The sequence below is a fragment of the Trichogramma pretiosum genome, unplaced genomic scaffold (assembly GCF_000599845.2).
Source record: "Trichogramma pretiosum strain Unisexual culture from Peru unplaced genomic scaffold, Tpre_2.0 scaffold15, whole genome shotgun sequence".
Lineage (NCBI taxonomy): Eukaryota > Metazoa > Arthropoda > Insecta > Hymenoptera > Trichogrammatidae > Trichogramma > Trichogramma pretiosum.
The window spans coordinates 244,503-262,097 of NW_019641686.1; the positions used below are offsets into that span (position 1 = coordinate 244,503).

At 35.1% G+C, this 17,595-nt stretch overlaps 2 protein-coding genes across 2 annotated transcripts in view; both read left to right on the forward strand.

Annotated features, from left to right (window-relative positions):
* The window catches only part of LOC106650211 (14 kDa phosphohistidine phosphatase-like), a 58,537-nt gene extending 48,273 nt beyond the window's left edge, over window positions 1-10,264 (forward strand). The window contains exons 3-4 of the mRNA XM_014368122.2: window positions 8,932-9,062; window positions 10,113-10,264. Coding sequence (XP_014223608.1) covers window positions 8,932-9,062; window positions 10,113-10,205 — 224 coding nt within the window. The 3' untranslated portion in view covers window positions 10,206-10,264. The remainder of the gene's footprint in view (window positions 1-8,931; window positions 9,063-10,112) is intronic.
* Window positions 10,265-11,388: 1,124 nt separating this feature from the next.
* Window positions 11,389-15,061, forward strand: LOC106649930 (proteoglycan 4-like). The gene is made up of 9 exons (XM_014367660.2): window positions 11,389-11,571; window positions 11,784-11,894; window positions 11,964-12,044; window positions 12,291-12,929; window positions 13,146-14,342; window positions 14,418-14,453; window positions 14,543-14,605; window positions 14,773-14,989; window positions 15,051-15,061. Exons 1-9 carry the CDS (start codon window positions 11,494-11,496, stop codon window positions 15,059-15,061), a joined length of 2,433 nt encoding a protein of 810 aa, XP_014223146.2. The 5' UTR covers window positions 11,389-11,493.
* Window positions 15,062-17,595: the final 2,534 nt, after the last annotated feature.

Consider the following 17,595-nt stretch of genomic DNA (forward strand, 5'->3'; position numbering starts at 1 on the left):
TTTTCTTCTGTAATTATATTAAGCTCTCTAATGGTTTCGCGCAAGTTCATCCAGCTCGTTAATTAAAATACATATACGTACGCACCTAAGTTGGCCGAAGAAAGTATCTATAGTGACCTCGCGCAGATAAATTATATAATACGCTCACCGAAAGAAATAAGCTTATATTTCCATGATTCCACTGGGAAATTAATCTTGTAAACTTTTGAGCTTAATAGCTAATTTAGATCTATATTAAAATTTGCTTCGACGCTTTTGCATGCCGCGCCGGAAGACGTCACGGAGAAGGTGAGGAGAGTGAGTACAAGTGTACGTGTGAGCAGTGCGCCATTATATTTTTATTGAGTATGTGTGTCGTTAAGTTCTAGAAATTTTTATTATAAAATATACGCTTGTTATGACTGCACTGTAATTGTTCCTGGAAGATTCATTTACCACTCGCTCGTCTCGAAGACAAACTTTATCATCTCTTAAATTTTTAGCGAGAGTGTCAATAAGAGTATACGCTTTCATTAGTTGTTCATAAAAAGATGATTTATTAAGAAATATTGTTGTGATATGTTATGTAAAATAATTTTTCTGGTGTTAAAAAACCATCATTTGCGGCATTAATTTCATTTATAAGATTGATTCAAAAAGTTTATAGCTTGTGCTAAATGTACAATGAGAGCTTTCACGTGATACTCCTCCTCAGTGTTCCTCAAGACGTTGCTTACTTCGAGATAAAAGTTTCTTTTGAAATATAAGCAGTGTATTTTCCGTTTCATTTCCATTAAAAAATTATTTTAAAAACTTGAAAAGGCAACATCTGTTAGGCACATGAGTTGCAAATCTTAATTAAAAAATCTTGGCAGCAGACACGAATAAAGATATGAGTATATATGTGACATTAAAGCCCTGTAAGAAGAAATGTCTATATATGGTCGACTTGGGAGAACAAGTGTAATGAGATTTCGTTCCGCACATATAAGCTATATCATGCGTGAAACACGCGATTGGAATGTGAATGAATTATTCGATGATGGATTGTCGCTACGATTTGCAATCACAATGTCTGTGTATCAAATATTTTTTATGCGTTTGTTCAGCTATAAATCGTTGGCTACATATGCAGTTAGCAAGATTTACCTTGAAATAAAAGTAATATGTTTTTATTTTCAATAAACAGGGTACGTGCTGAGTGAGAAAAAAGAGAATCACGTCGCGATTAATTGGAAATTTCCATTTTGTAAACACGGTAAATTTGCATATATTTAATGCCATATTTAACGAACAGAATTTTCATATTTATTTATTTATTTTTAATTTCACGCTGCTGTACAGTTTTTTAAGTATGCTTTCGAGTTAAATCTACTTAAAGTTGTGGATGAAATTAGGTCAGGCATAGGTAGTAATTAATTTATTGAAATCAATAAATGCTGTAAAATTGATGTATAACTCGGTGAATCATCGTTCGCTAGAAGTTTCCATAAAAAAGAAATGCAATAAAAAAAGCTCGCGAGCGTAAAAAAGTAGGGGTGTGCATGTTTACTCTTGTAAGATTTTCTTTTTCATAAGAAAAGTAAGCTCTTTTTTTCTCTTTTACATGTATTGTGTACAAATAGAATGGAAAACAATGTGTAATATATAAAGCTGGCGACTAGTAGCCGCGTGTCTTTTTGTCTAACTGTGCGGCGCGCTTGTGACACGAAAGTGGAATTTCTCATCGAGAGTTCTATTCCGCACGCTCAGCTGTTATTGTCGGCTTAACACGTATACGCACTATAAATCGACATTTTCCTCTTTCAGGCATTGGTCCTCTGTACGCGCAGCAAAGTACAAGAATAACCCTGACGTTTGCGGTTTATAGCGCGCTTAGTTTGACGTGATCCGCACATACATACACGCGTCGATATTATATTATATGAGGAAATGAACAAGTCTTTCTGAAAGACCGCACAACGTGCGTGTGTGGTTGTAGGGGGCATTTTTTCTTTTTGTGTACAACATGTACGCGTGCACTGATGATTAGAATTTCAGCTTACTGTTTCGTATTGTATCTCGAGAATTGAATGCGAGCGATGCAATCTTCCTACTCCGAGCATTTTACACAACTTGAGCATTGTGTGTAGCATATCGATTGAAACACAAAAGAATATTACATTTTCTTCTGAAGAAAATGCGGGACGATGTTGTCATGATAAAATTTGCATCATGCTCGACTACACACTTGCTCTGTCTCTCTTTCTCTCTCTCTCTCTCTCTCTCTCTCTCTCTCTCTCTCACTTACTCACAGCATATATAACACACTACTCTCTTATACACGTGTGTGTGTATATATACAAAGTATAATACATTTTTCAAGAGTCAATCAAGTACGAACACATCCCTTTTCCCTCGATCGAGGAAAATTATTTTGCATTTGCCGACCCTCAACGACACATCGAGTATACTAAACATTCGTAAAAGCTTAATCTTCGAGTATTTTCACGGGATTAAACTTTCAAACTGGCTCAATTTTTTTCGAACTACGAAAATTGAATTTACTCTTTTTTTTTATTAGAAAGAAGTTTTCTACATTTTCAGCTTTTCACTTGAAATTTTATACTTATTCGGATTCTTTTTCGCCAATTTTATTGCCGTGGGTGAGAAGTGTTAATCCAATACTCGTACTATGGCGATATGTATCTTGTACGTTAAAAAAGGTATGCGCGATATTTAATTAAGAAAAAATTACTTTTTAGCCGTGACTGAATTGGTTGAAATTTTTGAGAAAAAAGCTATGTCGTTCGATTTCAAGCTCTAAACAAATACGTGATATCCGATCTAGGCTGTCTATTTGTAAAGGCATTTGATGCATCCGTGTAGCAGCAAAAGCTCTAAAACAGAACGTCAACGCAAATAAAATATACAAGAAGAGTCAACAGGCAGGCATCACAAATGAAAGAATCGCGCTTGGTTTAACAATGAGAAAGAGAGAGGAAAGAATAAGGTATTGACAAAGGATCTAGACAAACAGGCTGAAGGTAGAGCTCCATTTTCATTAAAATAAAGCGCGTGTATTAAAAAAGATGAAGAGCATCAGCATGCCTTTACGGCATAAGGCATTTTTTGTAATCAATTTTTTTCCTTTTTTTCATGATTGGATGCACTATACCAGGTATACATTTACCGACTGTGTATCTTTGTCCGCATTCGGTGTAAAACGGATCCGAAATGCAGAAAAGGGAAAAATTTTACGGTCGCGCGTAGCTAACCGAAGAAAATAGCATTTTTTTAGGATACGAGCGATGGAAGTGCGCTCGCGTTATTTTTGCATTCGTACTTGCGAAAAAATCGATTTGTCCCGTGCCCGCGCGCTCGAGTGAAATTGGAAAATTTGGTCTGTGGCTCGGTATATATGGTATACAGCATAGCCAGCACAAACAAGAGTCTAGATTATCGATTATTTTGCTGCCGCTATGAATACTTCAGTCATTTTAAAAGCTTCGCCCGTTGGACGAATTATGTATCGGCGTGCAGAGTCGTTGAAACAGCTTTTTGGTCCTGCTATAGAGCCTTGCTCGAGTCAGACGAATAATGGATTTTTTGGTGCTTTTTTAAGTACAATTTTATCCTGTTCTAGCAGACGACGTTTTAATTGGCGCTCGTCAGAGAAGGTGCTATTCAGCTAGTGGAAATTATTTACCGACCAATGTAAATAGTTCCCTCAATTGTTATTCTATCGGCCGAATGCGCGGCAATGCACACTCATACCTTTCTCGGGTTTCATGAAGGACTTATAATGCAGCTAACTATAGGTTAACACTTTGCAAAAGGGAAAAGATGTAATGATAAGTAAATATAGAAATCTATAATAGCTCCCGCCTTATATCCAGCATCTTTTTTTACGTTAACCATAGTACGCGTCTCACACGTTAAAAGTAGCTCTGCTGTAAAGTTGTTTATCGATGTTAAATATTTCCCGATTAAGATAGTAAGAAAAACTGAATGTTATGAAAAATGTATGGCACTTGATTGCTATGTACGACACGTGGCGTGGCGTAGGAAAAATTAGGATTTGACGCTTGGCCGATATAGAACAGCGAATAGCGCAATGAATAATTTCTATGGCATAATTAAAGAGCATATATCACTTGATTCACTCTGTGGTACATTTTGTACACGAATATACGTGCTACACATGCGCGCCAATGTACATAGGAAACTTAGTTTACTGTAGAGATTCTCGCGTCAAGAACAATCGTCACGTGCATCAGTGTCAATTAGAGGCGTGATGCGTATTATATAGAATTACGAGTGATTTACGCGGATGTATAATAAATTTTCCTCGTCCTATCGCCATGTACAATTTTGAGACGTGTAAGCTCGAGTCGCGCGCGAGGGTGTTATTTCGAAGGTCATTATAAACCACTCGCTTGCCGACAGCCAGCTATGTTTATTATATATAAGCTACATAGCCATATATAGCTCGGAGTTGCGTAATTCCGTTTGAAAGCTCACAATAGTAGCAAATGAAAATATTTTCCCTTCGATCCTGCAAAAGTGTTATAACGCGCACCATATAAAAAAAAGGACATTTTTTCATTCTTTATGACGTGCATACTTGAACAGTTGTAATTAGGGGCTTTTTTGTGCATGTCCGTTTTGATACCACTCGACGTTTTTATCTCGTTTTTAAGGGTTTTCCGTTTTATCTACTATTCGAGTTCCTCGTGCCCGGCATCTAATAGGCAAAAGTGCTGTTTCTTTGTTGAGAAATGTTACGATCTCAGATAATATGTCAATGAACATCTCAAACTATTGTTGAGCACTACTCACGCGGGGTATATCGACTTTCTCCGTTCTTAACGATCATATCGATATCTTAAGGCTAGTTCTTTATACGCTAATCTATAATACTTTCATTTTATTGTTTTTGTTTTCATCTCTCAAAGAGACTTTATGCTCATCAGACGTTCTATCGTGGCCTAATTCGTTTTTAATTAAATTAAATTTAATTACGATGTTTGAGAAAAAAAGAATAAGCAAAGGAGAAATCCCAAAGGCTTTGCCAAGATTTTTGCAGACATTTAAAATTAAATTATATCTCTTTTATGCAAAAAATATACTGTGTTTAAATTTGACTACCTACCTGTCATGCGTAACATAAAAGCTTTACTGTGGGATTAAAGAAAGATCCAGAGCTCGGGTACTACCTATATTTTCACCTATATATAGATGGTATAATATAATAAATCTCTATTGGGTCTATCTTGTACATGCACGTTCACTCGGAAACGTTCAATCGTTTGCGATTTCTGATCCTCGATTCACGTTCGACTCTTTCATCTGATTTGTGAATGGCAATATTATCTACCCACACGAAAAACCGTTTGCTGTTTTAAAATTGTTGTTTGTGACTTGTGGAGCTCTTCATACTTTTTCTATCAAAGAAATGAATAAGTTATAATAGCAATAAATTTCTAAAATGCTTGAAAATTTAATACGTCTTGTGGTCAGACTAAAAAGATCATTTTTTAAATAAGTTATTGCTGTCTGAGTATCGTAAAGTTTTTTCTAGTATTTTACCATTTCTATTTCTTTTCACTATGTTCGTTAGCATCACTTCATTATTTAATTGCTATTTTTAATAACAAAATCTGTAAATGACTGAAAATCTGAACTGATAATTGAGATTAATCAAAACTACTAATCAACATTAAATTTGAAAATTAACTATTAGAGTTTTTAATGTTTATATATAAAATGAGAATTGCACTGATAAAGATTATTTAAAAGTCGACTTTCAAAGCAACAGCCGAAATCGAGTATTCACACATTAGTCTTTGACGTAACGCACAAAGCTAAATTCATTTTCCACATATAATCTCCGAGCATTCGCTTGCAATTATACATAAGCATGAATAATATCATCGTTCTGGAAATATACGTGTACAATATTATGAACTTTGGATCAATACTACGCATACAGGGCAGATCAGTTAATTAATCGCCGAAACGCGAACGTTAATGTTGCGCATCCTCCAGCTACGTGTGTGTGCGTGTGCTAATAATGTGTCGCTTAACTTGGTAATTGATTGTTGTCCTGTGACATTGACTGGTCAACCTAATTCATCTTGATGTGGCCAAGCGAGCAGGTAATAATAAAAAAATAAAAAAAAAGCCAAGAATAGTATGCGATGTTCTTGCTATAACGATTTCTTTCGTTAAGAAATTTCGTTCGGATGGAAAAAATTATCAACACTTGAATTTATAGCATGTGTACGAATTTAAAAATGCCGGCTAGATTGACTTTATGAGAAGTTTATCGAGTCGATTATTATAATTAGATGCGAAAGCATTGTGCAAGGGGAGAATGAACCATTTATAATGAATACAAAATAATTTTCTTTTATTGTATTACTGGATTTTATTGCATTATAAACAGCACTGTTTACAGCAATTTTTCTCAATTTATTTCCTTTAAAAAATAAGAAAAAAATATCCATTCATGTTATGTTTGACAATCTTGAAAAGTGTGAAAGCAGCTTCCACGTTTAATCAAGCAAAATATTCGACTTTTTTATCAGTTTTTCATAACACCACTGAACTCGTTGATCGAAGTTGTTTTCCATAAAAAAATTAATTAAAATACATCCAGATACGTAAAATGAGAAATTATGATGTACAAACATCATAACTTTATCTACACACATGCACATTGCACATGTACCGTGGTATATATTTAACACCCTTAACGAGCCTTATGTATGTATGTATACGTGCGTATACGTGTATATATCAGCTTCGGTATGTACATAGCTTCTATATATAGCCGCTGAGGTACGGGCACAGGTATATAATGTATTTATATATATTATATATATACGCGAGGCAAAGCGACTTGCGACTTCTACGACGTTGCTCGACGACGATGGAACAAAATTAATTAAGGTACCAATTAATCTATGCCCGTCGCTCTCGTGCGCTCAACTAAGATTACGACTGCTTTTTGTTTTCATCCCTCTACCGTCTACCTTTGCTCTAACTTATGATTGTGTCTTGCGTTTACAAGCTGCATAAACTCGTTAGTCGCATTGGATTTGTTTATAATATACCATTGTTTCGCTTTCTAAAAATAGCCGCAATTTGTTAGCTTTCGCTTTACGTTAAACTGAAAACTACGGCGATGAAAGATTATAAAAGATTAAAATGTGAGCGATTGCTCAGTCAAAAATTAATTTTAAAACTGCGCATCTGGATAGTCAACAAAACAGCTTGCAATAAGTGTATTTTAATTTTTTTTATCGAAATTGATAACCAACGGTGAAATTTACGTGAAACAATTGCGAGATTATTTTAACTACTTGTGCTTATAAAATCTTTGTTTTCTCATAAAAGAGTATAAGAGTACCTAAAAGGCGTCAATATCACATTTTTGACGAATTGTTGCCAGAGAGTGCAAAAAAATGGAGATATAAAATTGATATATCGCTAAACCTCATTGCAGCCCGTGAATATTATAATTTTTTCAATAAAGGCTATTCAGGGTATTTTAATTCAGAGATTTTATTGATGCAACTCGAGCATCATGATCCGCTTGCTAATTGATATTCGTATTTATGTGAGCTTACAGCATTTCAAGTTCATCTTGTTGAATTTGTTGCTAAATAAATGATATGAATAATATTAAATACAAATACGAGCGCAAAACAATCATGAATTTGAGTTCGTATCGATCAATAAAACAATTTGCTATTTTAGTGTCCGAGAAATATCAAGTATAATAGTTTATCATAGTTTATTACTATAGTTTATTTTTTTGTAAATATGAATAGAACGGTTCAAAATGAGATATTAAATAACAGTATAATTTGCACAAGAGCTTAAAAACTGAAGGTAAAAATATAGTATCCCCCCATACGATATTCTTTGGATATCTTCAAAGAGCGCCAGTACGTATAAGAAAAAGAAAAGCTCGAGCTCGTATACTTAATACTGCTTGACATAAATTTTTGACTTTGAAATGTTATATTGCCCTCCAGGAATGCAGTGTGTGTCACATATTCGTGTAATAATCTAAAAATAAAAGACACAGTTGCAGCCTGGTGTCTGCGTATAAGTTCATATTACATTATTTATGCATGCCTCGTCAAGCTTCATCTGTTCATATGAAAATTCTAACTGATACGTCCCCTGAGTAAAAGACAAAATATTTAAACAAACAACGACGTCCGTGATAGTATTTTCAATTATTTAATCGCTTGTCAACTTGATATGTACCTATTTTTACTGGCTGAGAAAGTGATTTTTTGTACAAATAATGACACATATTTGTAAGTCTGTTGTCTCTTTAATGCTATTTATGTAACACCCGTAAAGGTAAACTCTTATCTTTTACCAAAAGTACTTAGTGCGCACACAGCTGTAGCTGCACTTGAATTGCTCAAACAATCGTACCCGTTGCCGGAGGGATCCTCTTAGTTCTGAATCATTTTGCTCAAATCTGGCTTCGCGCGCACACGTGTAAACGCCAGGCGTTTAATTATGAGAGCACACGTTATTTATATCGCGTGAACACACCGAGACACTGCATTAATTCGATGGAATTATATTTCCCGCCCTCTTATTTTTAATTAGCAAATGCTATTAGGTATCAGTAAATACAATAACTAATCGATAGTCTTATAGCAAACAGTTTCACAAGTTCGTTTAATTGTGGTTGAAGTTTGAGGAACTTTCTGAATCCTAAACTACGGTTGTCCAAATGTTGTTTTCAAACGAATCGATCAACATTCGTCAAGCTATAATATTCAAATTGATAGAAAATAAGCGAAAATGTATAGTCTTGCAATCTGTATCATAAACTTATGCACATTGCATATCAATCCTACATCGATAAAGTTGATTAAGAATTATGCTAGAAACCGTTTTTGATCATGTTTTTAATTTTCATTTTTAATATTGCAGCTGACATTCTCGATGAAGTAGAGATTGCTTTAAAAAAAATTAGTACCAATTTGAAAGCTAAATGCGTTGGAGGAGGACGAATTCAACATGATGCCGAAACTAAGAAAATCAAGGTTTACGGATATTCTCAGGTACTAAATTAAATTTATTAAAATACAATAATAATTAATAAAAAAGATAAAGATCGCAGATAACGAACACTTTTTTTGCTTCAATATTGAAACGAAACAAAATTATAATAATCGACGCGATATCCTCGCAAACGTCGGAAAAATAGAGTAATATATTATGTTATATTCCATCATTCCAGATAACTTTTACGCCATTTCCTTCGTAAGGACATCCATAATAGCGTGATAAAATTGCCTTATCATTAAGAATCCAGAAAAAAAACATTGTTATTTGATAGAGAGATGTTCAAAGATCAAAAAAAAATGATAGCACTATTGAAAATATTGTTTTTTTATGTAAATATACGCTATTGAAAATTGCAAAATTAGCGGTTTTTTTTACTTTGAATCGTTTTTAACGTAGAATTTATTCAATTTAAAGAAATTTACCAAGAGCAATTTTTTGTAATGGTCTAAAGTACTCAGTAAATATGTTTTTAAATTCGAATTTTTAAATTTTTCCAATTTTTATAAAAACACCGATTTAAACCAATTTATGTTTGAAAATTGCGTGGTAAAATTGGTTTTGCCTATTGTGGATATCCTTTCGAAGAGAATGGTGTAAAAATTATCCATTACTGCTTACTTCTTATGAATATTGATTTACACGGAAAATATCTTACGAGTAAATTCAGCTAAGTGTACAGCTGTATCAGAAAAGGGCATTATGCTGATACAACGAAATTATGGGCTATATTCGGTTGCTAAATTTTGCAAAATTATTTTGCCGCAACAAAAAAATATCTTTTTCTGATCCAGCTGTCCACTTTTGCTGGATTTACCCGTGCGATTTTTAAGTGGCAATTTTAATTCTGCAATAGCGAGAAAACGCAAATTTCGAGAAGTAGGGGGTGCCTCGTACATATGTCAATAATAACAGTAGTATACAGGAGAGCATTGACAGATCCCGTACTTCGATGTGTTTACATTTTCTCGCTAATGCAGAAATAAAGTTGAACCGTTTTAGATCAAATAAAATATATTTTTAATGAAAATTTTTCAATTTCACAGGGATTCGGAAAAGCTGATCATGAAATAAGTACGAATTTACTCAAGAAAAAATATTCAGATTATACAATCACTTGGTCAGATGAAGGATATTAAAATTTCATGTATTATTATATATGTATATTTTCATCAATAAAATAAAGATTAATAACATACATTTTTATCGATAAAATTTTTAAACAATTACTTATGTCATAATTTTCATTTTTTACTAGTTTCAGTTATATTATCCTTAAAAAAATTCTGCGCATACATAACCAAAATAGTTATATGCCTTGAAAAGTCGTAGTGCCAAAGTGGAAGGTTTACGGCTGTTTAGACTCACGAGATTAAAAGAAAAAATAAAGACATTTTTTTCATTCAGGAATACCTGAAAAATTGTTGCAGAAGGTCTGGGTTTTAGATCACATGCAGTTTTGTTGAAAATTTAATTTTCAAGTAAATCTACAAGACTGTTAATATTAAATAATTATTTCAATTAACAAACCGCTGCATTACTTTGTAGAGTATTAGAATGATTTCAATTTGGAGTAAAAGCATCAGATACGGTGGTCTACTTTACTAACGGTTGGTCAAATCAGAATTTTTTCTGAAATACTAGGTTTAAGAATAAATTATGGATTATCGGAAAAAAGCAAAGTGACTGCATAGCATTTTTGAAAATTGGGTTTCAGTGAAAAATCCCAACGATTTTTTTTTTTAATTTTAAATAACAATGAGTTTAATTTGTAGAAAATTATTCGGAAAATAAATCATGTCAATGTTTACTATAAAAAAATAATTTTAAATAAATGCGAGTTGACATAATTTTCAATAACAAATTTGAATGGTAGAATGATAAAATCACTCATGATTGCATTATAGAAAAATACTAATTATCGTCGGATAAAAACCATCAATAATTATTTTAGTTAAACATTTATTTAAACAATTGAATAGCTAAAATTTTATTTAAAATATTGAATTACTGAACTGATACAACTCTACCCTTTATCGAGTATTATTACAAGGTAAGTTCAGATAAATTATCGACATCGTAATCTACTTTATCTACGGTCATCTCTGAATTTCTATATTTTCGATAAGATTTTATTTCAATCTTCTTTACATGCGCGATCTCCCAGAGATGGCATTTCGTATGCTTTGAATTTCGAATATTCGTAAAAAATCCCACTCGATCAACTTCACTCATCAGAATACACAACTAATCCTATCACGTATGTGTGTAAGTCGAAAACGAATGAAAATCATTAGTACATCGTTATTTATAAACAAATGATGGCATAAGCAGACCCAACCTGTCTAATCTGAGTCGGCAACGGCATCTGAGTTTTTGTTGGCAAAAGTTTGTAAATAATAAAAAGTTTGAGGAAATTATAGGAACATGCTTTCTCGAGTATCCAAATTAGTTGTGAAAAATTTAAATCGCCGAAATTGCCATGCACTTTGCCACAACAACAAAGTAAGTATAAGGAAACTGTGTCGATCAAATATTCTTAATTTTTATATTGGGCGAATTGATGCATTTCACTTAATTTTTCGTTCAAATTATTTATGAAACATGTCCGAATTTTAAAATCTGACTTAAATTGATAAGTGAATGCTTAACACATATTATACTGACAAAATATTTGGCTATATTTTCTATTATATTTTTTATATTTTATTTTACAGGTTATTGAATTGGGTGACAAGACGAAATGTTTCAAAGGTATTTGGAGTAGATATGGCATAGTTTCAAGTATTCACGACTTTAGCGCTGCCGAAACATTTAAATCATCAAAAGTGAGATAAAAACTTGAACTTTGAATTGTAATGCTTACGCTTGAAATTCCAACCATCTCTTAACCAAAGTTGCAGTTGGTGTCACATTTTGAACGGACAATCAAGATTGATTCAATACTTCGAAATAGTTGTTCTGCTGATTTATTGCAGGTAATTGAATCGAAATATGTATTTGTATATAAATCCAAGGGCTCAGTGCCACGCTTTGAAATTAACGATTCTCATGTGGGAAAACTTTGTAAAATTTTGTTAATTTCCAATGTATTAATGATTTTACAAATGTAAGAAAAAATTCAACGCGTGCAAGGGAAAACTCAATGAGCTATTTATCGTGCTTATACTTATACGGAAGAGAACACCAGAATTCCTTCACATCAGCTATCCGTCTGTCCGCAGGCTGCGGATTATGTGGATGATGACAATCAGTTTTCGAGGATGTATCAAAAGGTCCTGCCGCAAGAAGTCAAATTATTGGAAATTGATGGCTTAGACACTTTGACAAGATACCCTCACAGTAATGAAGAATTCATCAATTATACAGAGGCTTTTTCGACATTGAGATTCACTAAAACATCGATGTCGATTTTATGTATCAATTTCAATCAAGTATTTACCGTTCGTGCATGTCATCAATTGTTGGAGATGTTTTATTATGTCAAATACAGTGAAAAAAGTAATTTATCGGGTAAATTAAAAGAGAAGATTAACGAAATTTCTGAAGTTACGAAATCCAAAACTGAAGGGTTTGAAGTGAAAAAAAAACTTGACGATTTAAAAAAACGAGCTGAAAAATTAGAATTAAAACGCAGATGGGAAGAATTACAAAAACAAATAGAACGAATGGAGCTCAAGCGAAGGTTAGAAGAGCTGCGAAAGTATGCAGAAAAGTTGAAAGATAAAGCGGTTGAGAGCGGTATCCCACAAAAGGTTTGGAAAAATGTGAAAGAAAGTATTGAAAAAATAAAATCAAATAGAGTAGGGGTGGCGGATTCTAAAAATTCTAGCGACAGGAAACCGGACATTTCCGCCAAGAACGTAGCAAATAAAAATAACAACGATAAAAAATGATCATTTCTATCACTATTATGTTGTATTTTCTCATGAGAATCGTTTAATTCAAATACTTATTTTAATTATTGTTATGAAAAATTTAGTTTAAAAATAAAAAAATAACTTTAACATTATCATAGCGCTAAAATATTTTTTGATAAATGTATTTTTTTATATAAAAAATGTCCTTATCTGGTACAGAAAAATGTTAAAATATTGAAGAGCCACATTCGATATGGATGCAGTTGCCGACCAATAACAACTAAAAGTAATGGATTTTTGATAAATTCAAAAAGATTTTACGGCAATAGAAAAGAATCACCAAAAAGCCCAAAGCCAAGCACATCGCAAAGTTCACCGCCATGTCAACCTTCACCGCCATGTCCACCAAAATCTAAGCCATGTCCACCTTCACCGCCATGTCCACCGAAATCTAAACCATGTCCACCTTCACCGCCATGTCCACCGAAATCTAAACCATGTCCACCTTCATCGCCATGTCCGCCGAAACTTCCACCGAAACCTCAACCGTGTCCACCGAAACCTAAACCAGCATGTCCACCTTCACCGCCATGTCCACCGAAACTTCCACCGAAACCTAAACCAGCATGTCCACCTTCACCGCCATGTCCACCGAAATCTAAACCATGTCCAGCTTCACCGCCATGTCCACCGAAATCTAAACCATGCCCACCTTCATCGCCATGTCCACCGAAACTTCCACCGAAACCTCAACCATGTCCACCGAAACCTAAACCAGCATGTCCACCTTCACCGACAAAATGCCCGCCTCCATCGGAATGTCAACATTCACCTAAATGTTCACCAATTAAACCGCCGATTCCACCGAGATTAAATCCACCAACAAGTCCATCGGAATATAACCTGATGAATTCATCGAGATCATCCGAGGGATACATGGACCTATGGGAGACAACAACCGGGTCACGGAAGAAACGTTCGTCATCCGAGAGATTCCAACCTTACTCATTCGAGCGTCGTTCACCTAAACGGCTTTCTTACCGCGAAGAAATGGTATCTTTTGATGTAGCCGGCACACCATTGCCGTATTCTGATTCGGGCTTCGTCAATGTCACTGAACGGCGTCGGGCCCGACGAACATCCACCGTAAACAGCGGTAGCTTCCGCGATGTCTATGTATGGCCATCCGAACCAGCACCCCTCGTACCCGGCGGTAGCATGCCGCTGTCTCCTCCAGCAAGCCCGCCAGAGCGTTATGTTACGATGCCGCTGTCTCCTCCAGCAAGCACGCCAGAGCGTTATGTTACGATGCCTTTTGATAAGCGTACATATTCGGAACCTAGGAATCATACTTATAGCTCACATTACTGGGAAGGATCTAGCACTCCTAATCGTCCGATACCGCATAATTTTCGGGTACCTTTTTCATTATATTAATCAAAAATTGCAACATATAATTGTCAATGTCTTATTTTCATTGTCTCGAAACAGCAAATTGCATCTGAACCTCGTGGTCAAATTGTTGATGTACGTACCACTTGTAACTTTTTTGATTTTATTAATCAGATATTTCGATAGAAAATTTTAAATATTTTATTTTTATCGTCTCGAAATAGAAAAACAGACAATATCCAATGTCGTTTCGACGAGAACATCCGTTGGCACCTGCGGCAGCAGAGGTACTTTTTTTATATTATCGATTCAAAATGTTGATAGATAATTTTCAATGCTTAATTTCATTTTCTCGAAATAGGGATTTCCAAGTGAAATTTGTAGCCCACCTAATAATGATGTATTTATTTCATTAAATAATTTTAAATGTTACATTTTTATCGTCTCGTAATAGGTAAATCCACGGGAGCGTAGTAGGCTTGGGAAGACTCGTAAAAAATTGTCTAATTTCTTCAAAAAATTTTCGAGGAGAATGAGTACACATGCCCATTGTAATGCTGCTTATAAAAATTACGGTAAAAAGTTTGGAGTGGTATCAAAAAAAATTGGAGTGGGACCAAGGTTACACTATAAAAAAACTTTAATTAGTAACATAAAGAAAACTCCAACAGGTAAATATTACATCAGTATGTCGTTGAATAACTAATATCACAGCGTAATTTCATTTAATAGACGCACAATAATTCAAATGGGACCAAGTTATGCCCTGGAAGGGTTTTTTCATCTTCTTCACTGAGCGAAAACAATGTGAATATTTCTATTTTAAAGATTTTATAAGTAAATAGAAACTTACAAAAAAATGTACCTCTTCCAACGTGAGATTCTTTACAGAAACTACTTTGTGGTACGTCTTTGAGTTTAGGGGAAAAATCCGGATAAAGTTACTAGACGTTTTGACAAGGTGCTGTGCGATTCTACGAAAATAGCCAAATCTTATTAAGATTTTAAAGCGAGTTTAAAATATTATAAAAGCTATCCATGATTTCCTTTCAAAAATAATATTTAAAGTTTTTGAGCCTACTGCTCGTTGAAATCACCAAAAAAGTACTCTGAATGTAATTCATTTGATAAATGTTTTATGATAGATTTTAACTTCACCATTTGTCATTCGTTTATTCTATGTTCCACAATTTTTATTGTAAAACGAGATAAACCAATCGATAATTTTTTGATTTTTTATAATTTTTTAGCTTCAAGAAGGAGAAGAAACAATTTTTTTCTGTTTGGTATGTCTCATTGAAATGGCAAGTGGGTGGATAGAACATTCGTTTATACGCGTATGTAAGGTAGTATAAAGGCGCGCCCCTTGTATATATCGCGAGGAATCGAGTAAGCAAGAGAAAAAGAGAGACGGATAAAAAAGTTTGCCGTCGTCAGGCCGGAAACGGAGAAGTTTTACCGTATTTGCGGATCCGGAGTAATAAATCTGGTCGGTCCGTAGCTTCGTATATCGGGCTTTTCCTGCACGTGCATTGGCACTGGCCAAAGAGCAGAAAGAGAGTTAGAGCGCCTGCGAGACATGTGACGGATAAATTTGCTAATCTTTGTGTCTATACGCTGCTACGTACGCATGCATGAATCAAGCCAAGTTTTGTCATTTCGTTTTTCATCGATATATAAGCGCGATTTTTTCGTTTTTTTTTCTTTCTTTCCCCATGGTTAAATCTGCCCTGTGACTCGGGATAAATTACGCGTGCCCGGAACCACAATTCACGTTCAACTTAGTGGAATTTTTTTGGGAAATATCCGAGCAACGGAATACTCAACAAAAATCATCGATAAGTATCGTAATTTTTCATACAAAGTAAGGAGATAAAGGTTGACGTTCACAAGATTTTTAAGTATTCTTGTACTTTCTCACGAAACGAGGCCGTAAAAATGAGCAAACGCTAAACAATTACCTACAAACATATCAAAATACGTACTCGACTGACGTGTACGGTTGGTTATTCGATTAAAAGTGAAAATTCGAGCGCAATTTTTAATTAAAAAGGATCTCGAAAAGTTATAAGTTTCTCATGGCGCTCGATTAAGCCTCTTACGTAAGCAACCAAGTGATACTACAAGTGGTAGCCGCGGCGACACGGAGCACTTGATTAAGCAACACGTTTCCTCACCCCGAAGGGACGCACCACCGCTACGACGCGAGAAAAGCGTATAAAAAGCTACTCGACGCGCGAGCAGCAGCGGTTCATTTAAAAGCCTGTCAAAATTCAAGCATTTTATATAACTTGCACAGCGCAAGAGTCACCAGGTTCCCACCCCTTGCGAGTAGGACGATGGTGACACGCTCAAGTGAGCAACAAACTCGAGTGATTATTTTATTGGCGATCTGAACTGTATGTCGATGAAAGTCTAAAAAGTTTATCAACTTTCGAATGCGCACATGGAATTTGAAAGGGGTATTAGAGGGATGAAATTTATATCACTTTTAACCCCAAACGACAATATGCGTGTCGTTTTATAAGAGAGAATCTTCGTATCGCTCAAAGTCCAAATGTCAAAATTCGACTGTTTTCGCCTCTCTTTCGAATCTCTTGCCACGTACGGTGAATGCATGGTCGACTTCTGTCTCGTTTGCTGGCCTCGCGTTCTCACGCAAACCAATAAAACTCGCGGTTCCATCCGTTACGCGCGCATACACCAATACATATTCGTGTTGTCGAGCGCACAAGTATATACACATAGACTGGAACTCGTGTATACGAGTGCGGTGCACCGACGCACGGTAGTTAAGTGCCATCCACTCCAACTTGTAGTGCGTATACGACAACATACATATATGTATATAGATATCGTCGTCGCGGTGGCGAAGGGTGCACGCGGAGCTCCACGATAAATATACATATACATAACAATATAGATGAATACAATTATACGATTTAGAGCTGGAGCTGCGAGAGTCGGTGTGGCCAATTGTTTTCTACGTCCAAGTTTGTTTGCCTCTGTGTACATGTACGCGTCGAGCAAATCTAAGCCACGGGCGGTCTTTCATCCCCGCTTCTCTACCCTCGTGCGCAATAAATGCGCACGTACACACGCGGCTGCGTATATATACATGTGTGCATTAGTACACCCCTCGTGTTTACCGTTAATAATATACATATATATGCGTGGTAGGGAATAAATGTTGGCCGACTGATACGTATGTATGCATATGGATACGTCTATTCCGATATCCCGTACGTACTCGACTTCTCAACACGACGAATTTAGG

Coding starts and splice junctions, on each gene's coding strand:
- LOC106649930 (XM_014367660.2), top strand. CDS start 11,494: ATGCTTTCTCGAGTATCCAAATTAGTTGTGAAAAATTTAAATCGCCGA. Junction 11,895..11,963: donor AAACATTTAAATCATCAAAA/GTGAGATAAAAA, acceptor TCTTAACCAAAG/TTGCAGTTGGTGTCACATTT. Junction 14,606..14,772: donor TGGCACCTGCGGCAGCAGAG/GTACTTTTTTTA, acceptor GTCTCGTAATAG/GTAAATCCACGGGAGCGTAG.